The 10,588-nt window shown below is 39.2% G+C and overlaps 1 protein-coding gene across 1 annotated transcript in view; it reads right to left on the bottom strand.

Moving 5' to 3' along the window:
- Positions 1-8,455, bottom strand: part of TDRD7 (tudor domain containing 7) — a gene marked incomplete at its 5' end in the record, with an annotated part of 16,849 nt that extends 8,394 nt beyond the window's left edge. The window contains 3 exons of the mRNA XM_008949828.1: positions 778-889; positions 2,501-2,687; positions 7,878-8,455. Of these exons, the coding sequence (XP_008948076.1) occupies positions 778-889; positions 2,501-2,687; positions 7,878-8,455 (877 nt within the window). The remainder of the gene's footprint in view (positions 1-777; positions 890-2,500; positions 2,688-7,877) is intronic.
- Between the last annotated feature and the right edge of the window lie 2,133 nt (positions 8,456-10,588).

Here is a 10,588-nt window from a genome sequence, read left to right as displayed (position 1 = left end):
GGTCCGGGCATGCTTCGCTCCCTGGGACCCTGGAACTATCCTGAGGGTTTTGTGTATCTTGTATACTTTTGTATCCCCCCAATCTTTGTTTATATTTTTCACCTTCTTTTTTTTCATTTTCTGTTCCCTGTTTAACAATATACTTTATTTTTCATTTAACTCCCAATCGGTTTTTCAAAGTCTCTCTCTCTGGGAGGGGGGGGATGGGAGCACATAGTTCTGTTCTATGTGGGTCCTGCCCTGAACCCCTTTTTACACAGAACCAGAACATAATGCCTACCAGTTTTAGGAAGGTAATTAATTTCCAGTAGAGTCTAGGAAGTCTGCAAATACTGAAAAAACAGGATCACATTTAGGAATATTGCTCAACGTGGCCACAACAGATGAGCCTTATTTGTGTAAAAAGGAGTTGTGCCAGTAGATTGCTTCACACAACAGCAAATGTGTCCTTATATTTCTCTAGACTCGCATATATTAAAAGGACAAAGACATCCAAGCTAAGTGCAGAAAGAACCAAGTTCCATTACAGACCTGCCTATCAAGGCCTTCTAATATCAAGGTTTCTTTATAAAACTCTCCTTCACATCCTTCCTTCCTTCCTTCCTTCCCTTTTCTTCTTCCCATGCCCACCTGAGTCTGCTTAGTCCAGCTGCCTTGGATAAAATCTGACATAACACAGAGCTATTACAAACCAGGATGAAATCTCCCAGACTGAGATGCTTCAATCCGTGAATCACGCAGCCCCAAGCTGTAAAATCAACACTGGTGTTCTCTTACCCGCCAGTTTACACTTTGCAGCTTGAAATGGAAGCGAAGTGAACTGTTTATGTAATTTGTACACACTGCTGCTTTCAACAAACTCATTGAAGCCATGATCAACATAGTGTACCTGCAAATGGAAAAGGGAATAAAAGCATAAGATCATTAATATAATTGTAAATATGTTTTCTTGAGACCAGGGAAGACGTGTTCAGTTACCACGTTCTCCATGCAGCCACAGCCAAATCACTGATTCTGTACTATGTAATGCCATTAATCTCATATTTATTTCACTGCTTGAATGTTCAGAGTTTTCAGGGAAATCTTTCTTCTCAAGATCTCTGTAAAACAATCCTCTCCAACTGTTCCACAGAACGTCAGCTCTCAATAGCATCAGTGCTGGAAACAGTCAGCACATATTACCTCAAGCAACATGAATAAAGGTAACAAAATGGACACTTTTATTCATAAAGTTTCGAAAGTGTTGAAAAGTCAAATATCACTTAAGTGCTATTCTATGTTTCATTTTTAGCTTTTACAGCATTAAGAGAATCCTTTTGATTTATGCTTATAGTAACTTTGATACAAGTACTGAAGTCAATGCAGGAAACACTAGGGAAACTGCTGATTGGTAGAAAGTAATCAGAGCTAAAGTGAGATGATGAAGGCTTTAACAGGGATTTTACAACATTTTTTCTAAATTCTATCATGCAAATGTCTAACATTGAAAAGGGAGTCTGAACACTGTGTCAGAGGATAATCAGCAAAAGCTGCAATAAACCAGTAGCCTTCTTCAGGCCGACAGCTCTAGCCAGAGAGAAACTGGAGGTGAGATTGCTACCAATGTCCTTGCCACTTCTCTAAAGCCAACCATCTTCTACAAAACTGAGTTCTGACACCCTCTTCCAAGTTCCAGCTGAAAGGTATCACACTATCTTTCAGAAAAATCTCAATTCTAATACATGTGCTATTTAAATATTTATTAAATGGGTCCACTTTAGAAGTATGTTAAAGTAGACTGGAGTAAAAAGTCACGTAACTGGGAGAAGAAACAAAAAATAAAAAGGTATCTTCAATATTTGTCTAGGCAAGAAATAACTGAAGTTTGAAAGGTTTTTTACAGTTCTATCACATGCTCTAGTTACATTGCAGATGGCAAGAGGAGTCTGTTTGGCCCAGGAAAACTTTAACAGAGGAGTTAAATAATCTCAAAAGGGTTTAACTAAAATGCACACTATATACAACTCCCAGAACACCAGATCTGCCTAGAAGGAAACACAAGTATATCCTTCCTATTGTCTTGCTATTTAGTGCATGTAAGAGATACTTCAGTACAAGGCTTCAAACAAGATCTATTAGCAAGTGAATTTTGTTATTCCCTTTCTGTTCTTCTGTCCCATTTCAAAGAGAGCTACTACACCCATTCCTCCTAAGACTATCAAAGGTACATTCTCGGTACACAAGTGGTATAGGGCCCAGCTTCATATAAAATCCAAAACAAAACCCCAAAGCTCAAGATGATTTATGGAAAGAAAACTGAAAGCCTATTTAATTTTGGCAATCACAAAACTTAAAAAAAGTCTTAATTTCTCACATAACTGAAAATAGAAAGGAGAAAACTGTACTTCAGGGCAAGAAATAAGAGAATGCCAGTGCAGCATATTTAGCAATTCACTGTGCATTTGAAAAGAAACATTTGTTTCAAGTCTTTCTCCAAGTCCCAGAAGAAGTAATTGCTTGCCTTTACTCTGTTGTCTTCCAGAGAAATTATCTGAGCACGCAGCCAGGCATCTTCTTCAGCATGCACTGCAACAAGCTGCCCAACACTCAGCGACTCAGCTACTGACACGGTACTGTTCTGACTATAGTACCCTTTCATGTCATCTTCCATTTGCTCCTGGGCAGAAGAATAATCTTTGCCCACGTACCTACAGTATTAAAAAAAGGCAACACAAGAGTTAGGATGCAACTTTAAAAAGCTGAGTCAAAACCTAAGAATATTTACGTGCATATATGAAGATGAGTAAATTATGGATATGTAAGTTTTCTAAGCACATTGGTATCCAGACTCTTTTCTCATTAACAGGGCTACAAAAGAGTAACTGACATAAAATTTAGTACTTTTACTGACAGCTAAATGTGGTCCAGCTGTCTATAATCTTAGATGCTCAACCAGATTTTTCATAAATGCTCTTACTTGTTTATTACAATAATGTAGAGCAACTTGACCACAAGCGCAGAGTACTATCTGGGATCAAGTATAAACAAGAATTAATATGTCATCTCTGAAGTTACTTTGTCATTAACAAACACCACCTTAATCAGGTTTTCACTAAGGTTGATCAAAACCAACTTTGCAGATCAGCTGTCAAACCGTGTGCTACTTACTCTCAGCCTACAGAATCCTGATCCTATGCTACCTACCTGATGGTTCATAGTGACAAAGTTTGTGTGGCATAGATCTTCCTTAATAAAATATATAAACTTACTGAAAACTCCAAATTGTAAGTTCAGAATGCTTCAGAAACAAGTTAGATTTGAGCAGACAAAAGGAAAACTTACTCCCAAATCTGTAGTACTAGCTACTGTTTTAACTTGTTCACTGAGCAATTAATACTGCTCATTTCCACCATACAGTTTAGATTATCATTCTATAAAAATCTAGGTTTATTCTGGACATCTGCTATATGCCTGGGATTAGTGCAGATACTGTACTATGACATACTATGCCAACTCTTTTATCATGATTAAGTACAGATCTGTTCATATGGCAGGAACCCTTCTTTTCCTAACGACAACCCGTTTGTTTCTATGTAAGCACTCATCTACTTCATAATGGACAGGGAGTGAGGCAACAGTCATGTATGCGCTACTTAAAAGGTTTTTTTCTTAACATTTGTTTCATAGAGACACTTATCAGACAGAAGGAGTATTTTAATGGAAAGCAGAAGAATCTTTCAGAATTTTCTCCCTTGATATTTTGTGGTAATAGGTGAGTATCATACTGAAGAAGTTTTTGGCTGCTCAAAGCCAATTCAAAAATTACTTTTCAGATTCTTTGGAAAAGAATCTTGGAAAGCAGCCTCAAAAAAGTGTGTTAGAGACTCATCTATGTGCAGGTGGCCCAACACTGAAGCATGCATTCAGCACCATTCTTAGTCTCAGCTGGAATCTATTCACATGTCAAGTAAAGCTTGCTGCTTCACTGTGAAAGAAACAGAGGAATATGCTTCTATAGGAAAACAAACTATAAAATTTTTGTCTAGTCAAAAAGATAAAAGGAGAAAAGTACAGAAGCTGTATCACAGACAGGCAAGGTAGTGAAGAATAAAAGGTGATATTTATTGTAAGAATTCAAACATAGCATCTTGTGTATCATCTCTGCTTCCAATCCCACTGTTGTAGATGCATAGGAAATACCTAGGAGTGTTTTTGTCACCTCACTTCCATTCTGAATTTATCAGCGTTCCTGTAGAGTTGTACCATGTCCCAAAACTGAAGTAGCAACAAACCTTCCAGCTTTGTCTTAATTAGTAAGGCAGCTGAAAGGTATCAGCCAAACAACACTTAGCCACATACCATGAAAATTGAGATATTGCTCCATCCCCAAGACAGAAAGAGAATCTTGACTTTATTGCTTCCCAAGGCTCAGCACTGGCTCCTGTTCTCTAATATCTTTATCAATGACCTGGACGAGAGGCTCGAGTCCACCCTCAGTAAGTCTGCACACGACATCAAGTTGGGTGGGATTGTTCATCTGCTTGAAGGTAGGGAGGCTCCATAGAGAGATCTGGACAGGCTGGATCAATGGACTGAGGCAAGTAGGATGAGATTCAACAAGGCCAAGTGCCAGGTCCTGCACTTGGGTCACAAAAACCCCAGGCAACGCTCCAGGCCTGGGGAAGAGTGACTGGAAAGCTGCCTGGCAGAAAGGGACATGGAAGGGTTGGTCAACAGCTAGCTGAGTAATAGCCAGCAGAGTGCCCAGGTGGCCAAGAAGGCCAACAACATCCTTGCTGATATGTATGGTCAGCTTCGGGTGGCAACTGATTGGGAGATCACTACCAGCTGTCCCTACCTCCCACATAAGCTCGGAGGCAGGGCAAGAAGCCACCTCTATATAAGCTGACCCTGCTTGCAGTGGGGTTAGCCCACACAGTATATGTGCTGTGTGAGGATTCTGGCTACGGGAAGGGCTCCCCAACTCTTCATGGCAAGTGGAGTTCCCAGGATGGCAGGGCTAGAACATGAAGCTGTCTCCGAGTCCCTACCATGTAACTGGACTCATGGCCTGGCTGCTACCATTGCTACCATGGCCCCTGGCTTGGCTCCACGCCCAGCTCACTGCCTTCTTCACGTCCACTGTGGTGGGTGAGTGCATTGACCTGTTCCTCCCTCTGGTTGTCTGGCACCTTGGATCTCTGGTGTGTGATGTGGGAGGGGAGGGAGGAGTTTGGCTGCTGGGCTGCCCGTTAATGTTACTATCATTCTATATTGGGCAAATGGTCAGCAGAAGAGTCCCTCACTCCAAGAAGGACACTGAGGTGCTGGAGTGTGCCCAAAGAAGGGCAGTGAAGCTGATGAAGGGTCCAGAGAACAGATCTTGTGAGGAGTGAATGAGAGAACTAGGGTTGTTTGGAGAAAAGGAAGCTTAGGAGAGTCTCTTGCTCTCTACAACAACCCAAAAGCAGGTTGTAGCAAGGTGTGGGTTGGTCTGTTCTCCTAAGAAACAGTCGATAGGACAAGAGGACACTGCCTCAAGTTGCACCATGGAGGTTTAGTTTAGATATTAGGAAGAATTTCTTCACAGAAAGGGTTGTAAAGCACTCTAACAGGCTGCCCAGGGACATGATCAAGTCATCATCCCTGAAGATATTTAAAAGAGGGTAGATATGGTGCTTAGGGACACAGTTTAATGCTGGGTAAATGGCTGGACAATGATCTTAAAGATCTGTTCCAATCTGAACTATTTTATGATTCTATGGTGCTGCAAAAGTCAATATCAAACAATAGCTGCTACATAGTTCTTGTGTAGATCAGGAGAAACTGACTGCTAAACATGCACTGGAAAGGTGAGTCCATGCATAGTTTCCTTCCTACACACCCACATGAACATTTTCTTGTCATGGCAAAACACTATTCTATTCAGGGCTAGTTTCATCTTGAAGATAAATGACCTTGCCCATGAAGTACATAACCCTAAGGAGTAATTTCTGTATGTAGGGCCAAGAAACAACTAATCAACACCATGTACCCACACAGAGCTGACAAACTCAGAAACTTTAATATTGTCCACAAACGATGCTCTAACATTCGGGAACTGATGCTTTATAGGAGATGAGGGCAATCACGATAAAGTTCCTAAGTGTCAAAAGTTAGTTTGAACCATGGGACTTGAAGCACTCCCCAAATAATTACTGGAAGCATCTTTAAAATAACAGATTAGAAAGCTAAGACTTGTTACTCCACATGCACAGCAAATTATCAATGCTGCCAGAATTAAAAGGTGTACAGTAAGAAGGAAGAAGTTCTGCAGAATTATGCCTCACCTACATAGCATGATGGAAGTAAGAGACAGATAATTTGTTCCTGCTTTTCCCAGTATAAAACATGCACTGTGCATCGTGTTTGTTTCAGTAGCTGTAGGTACAGATGATTACATCGCTTAAATTGACTGTCTTTCCTGTCTCTATTAATTCACCATCCTTCAAGTCTTAGACTAAATTTAAACAGAGCCCTCACAGGAACAAGTTAAAACGTAAAGCCTCTGTTTTCTCTGATGTAGCTCTTCCTTCTGGGATTTTTTTTTTAAGCTTAGGGTCACTCACAAATTCTAGCTGTTTCTTCTTCGCTAAAATGAGTGATCCACCCAGCTGCAGATAGTACAAATGTTAATAATGATGAACAATCTTGTCTTAAATTATGCTATGTGGTAAAACCTGTATACAAAATAAATGTATAAGTAATATACTAAAAAATGGTTATCTGAGAAAAAGCACCACAGAGGAATGGTGCTAACAGCTAAAACAAAGGTGGCAACATTCTCAAATGACAATTTCTCTCATAACGCCCAAGTACAGGGATTTTCACTAAAACAGTGGACTGCCACAAAAAGAAAGTTCAAGGTTGAGGATTCCCATATATTACTGATAGAGAGAAAAAGGATATCTAAATTTCAGCCTTAAGGCTTGCATGTTGAGTATTGCCAACCAGTAGTGTGGAACAGGGTATTAGATTCATAGTGAAAGGGTCTGCAAGTAAAATGCACATGTGCTTCTTTCAGTCCTAATTGAGACCTCTGAGAATGACTACAGCTCTGTCAAGAAAGCTGAACTACAGAAACTATTAGGGGGAAAAAAACCAAGACAGCTCTCCATATAGTATATTAGCACATGGTTTCTCAGTTCATCCTTTGAAGTGACATATAAAACTTTTTAAGATTAGGCTTGATTTGAAATAATTTTCAAAATGAAATAGCCTCCTTCAAAAAATGCTTTGAGTTTGTATGTGTTTTTTAATTTTTAAAGAACTGCTAGGATTTGCATGGTTTATCTCAGTGATGAAGTATAGAAAGCTTATCATGGTACTTCCTGAAACAGTACAGTAAGATACACCTAAGATAGCCACTACAATCCATGTCTAACACTCTCCTCTAAGGCTGGTCTGGTTAGCAGTCAAACCAAGAAGCACTAGTAATTTATTGTTGGATGAAAGTTCATCTGTCCCCCAAAGTGAAAACTGCAATGTAATCTGTACATACTGAAATATTTTTTAATTCTGTAATTGACTTGCTGCTAACTAGATATGACTTTAGGTATTGCAGCAATATCAGTACACTACTGTGTTATAGTCAGGTTACTCTAAAAAGCCTTCTAATGGCTAGTCAAATCTGCTTTGATTCTCAGACAAGCTAAGGATAGAACTAATCAGCTCACGAGAAGTGTTTCAGAAAATTTAAGTACAAAACCAAAAGGATTCTTAAGTTTCATTATCGAGTAAGTCAACAGCAAAGTCCTCCAACTTCCTGTTCATCTGTTCTTTTATGGCAGACCTGCACAATATAATTATGTGGATTTATGAATAAAGCAAAAAAGACAGCTTCTGAAGTACAAACTTACCTAATTAAGACCTCGTTAGTGTTTTTGAGTTCTAACACCATGACAGACACAGGTCCTTCTGAAGGAATGACTAGAGGAGGAACAGTTACACTCTCTGTATACTGGTCCTTGGATTCTTCATACCGTTGCTCAGCTGTGGCCTTCATACTGTCACGCCTCTGGGCTTTCTCAGTGACATTCAGATTTTCATCAATGTGTCTTTGGGGTTTAGCATAGAGGATGGCCTTTCTGGGGGCTTCTGATACATAGTCCACTATACATACATCTGAGAGCAACTCCAGATTATTTAGAATGTCTTCTGGAAATTTTACTTGGTAAGTGTCTTGGTACAACTTGGGAAGTGCATTAGCCCAAAGACCATTGGAATACTTCAGCAAGATGTTGACAACTTTCTGCTTGAAGTCACTACTAAGTGCAGGCACGATCTCCATACGTGGTTTTATCAAAGGGTCTACTTTTGAAGAAGTAACATTCTGAGATACCTTTTCTTGCTCTGCATCAGTTTTTGCTATTGGTGGTACTTTCTTAGCAGGATACAGAAGCCCATCCATCTGATCACCCCTGTGTACTTTCTCCACCTTTGAAAACAAAGAGTCAATAACGAGTCTAAATTATTTTCCCAATAAAATTTTTATAACATGCATTTTATACAGACTTGGAAGTGGACATCCACAGAGAACTAAGCTTGAAGCAGTTACCACAGGGTACTATTTCTTGCAATGCTTTCTCCTCCATTTTGAAGGGTATCAAACACATAAGATTACATCAGTACAGGGCAAATATCTAATGTGCCAGTAAAACTAAAATTTGCTTCCAAAGAAGCATCATCTCCCTTCTCTCCTAGTAGGACCAGAAGATGATGACACATTCCACAAACATCAGTCTTTTGGACATTAACCCCCCTCTGATTTTCCACATAGGTAAGCATATCATAAATAAAAGTTTGTGTCTCAGGTTACTGAGAGAAAGAGGATCTGACTGTATATTTCACTAACAAGAAGACACCTGTCAGACAGTGTTGTAAAGGCTATCTGCCATCATGCAGAGGAAAAAGTTCTGAAATTAAAGAATAAACTTCTGGATCATAGTAAATTTGATTAAGCCATTTTAAACCATGTCCACAGCCTCCCTCCAGACCCCGATGTTTTGCTGGTCCATATGTCTCTACCCTTTGCTAAGTCAAATAATAAGGATCTCACATGGTCTGAAGTCACCTTGACGGCACAATCTGAGAACTGTAGAAACCAACTCACAATAAAATTCCACTTGATAAAGCTATGAAGTTTCGTTCTAGATCAACCTAACCATAGCTTAGTAGGAATATTTGTGTAGAGTTGAGGTAAAAAAAGCTCTTAGAGTCCTAAAGCAAGAGCAACTCCTGCAATAAATAAAGTTGTTTATGCACTTCCACTGTGATGCTCCTTCCTCAATGAAAGAAAATCTTTTTTTGAAAAGAGGCAAATCAATGCACAAAACATTAATTAGTTGCGTTACTTGTTACTACTCAGGGGTAACATTTGCTTTTCCAATATTGATGTCCATACCCACCAGAACTTTATAAACGTTGCTAAAGTCATTCTCTGCTGTTCTCTTAGCAACATACAACAGAAATATGACAGATTTTAAATATCTTACATAACACGAGTAATACATGTCACTCATTATCAAGATGTTAGAAGACAAGCACATTTAGTTACAATACACTGAAACAACAGGGGGGAAAAAAGGCCATTACTGTGTCAAGAACCATGCATTTTCTCCTCTGTCTTTACACTAAACCCAAATTGCCACATCATGATCTGAGTTGAGAGAGTCAGCAAAACCACTTCAGAGTTACTACACAAGTACCTTTCCATACCCTTGCTGTGCATCACATAGTGTATGCTGGTGAAAAGCAAAGCTGGCAACAGGTCTTGGTCAAAGTTCATGAACACTAGCACATGTGCTACTTAAAATTGACACAAAACTTCTCACAGATATAAGAAAAAAGCTGACCATGTTAGAGAATTCTCATGTATTTATGGTGTCGTGTCTGAATCCTCCTTTAACAGTGAAAACCAAAGCAGAAGTATTTTCTGCAAGAATAAGATATGAGAAAGCAAACAAACCTACCATAAGACTCCTCAAATTCACACAAATGAGTCCACAAGCTTTAAGACTTGAGTCTTTATAAGTAGGCTCACTATATCCAGGAGACATTCCCTCTTAACCATGGGGAGGGGAGAGAATGTCCTATAGACATCCCTTTAGTAAAGAAAACACACCTACTATAGTATTAAATATATACAAGTGGTATAAAAGTCTTCAATGTCAGTAGTACATTCACCAAATTCTTAAGCATCTCTGCTAGTCAGTTTCATAAAAGAGTTGACAAAACAAGCTTGGTCACGCAACCTAGAAGGACCAAAGATGTCTTCAATGATTAACAACAGGTAAACCTACATTTGTATCCTCTGTTACCAGGAATGTTATTGTGCCTTTTGAATCACTGGCAAAGAAAAGAGCTTGGTTAAAAAAAAACAACCAGACAAAAACTTATAAAAGTCTTGCAAGGGCTTTGATATACAGTCAAGAGATCAAAGTATATCAAATGTCCCAGGCAAAAATAAATAGATAAAGCAACCCCTCAGGGCACATCACCTTGCAGGTAATGACATTCTAGACACAGACAAATTGATAAGGATGTCTGTAAAGAGAATGCAGTTAATGAC

The sequence above is a fragment of the Merops nubicus genome, unplaced genomic scaffold (genome assembly GCF_000691845.1).
Source record: "Merops nubicus isolate BGI_N331 unplaced genomic scaffold, ASM69184v1 scaffold6221, whole genome shotgun sequence".
Taxonomy (NCBI): domain Eukaryota; kingdom Metazoa; phylum Chordata; class Aves; order Coraciiformes; family Meropidae; genus Merops; species Merops nubicus.
The sequence above is the reverse complement of the archived record's forward strand: the minus strand, read 5'-3'. Positions and strand labels throughout refer to the sequence as shown.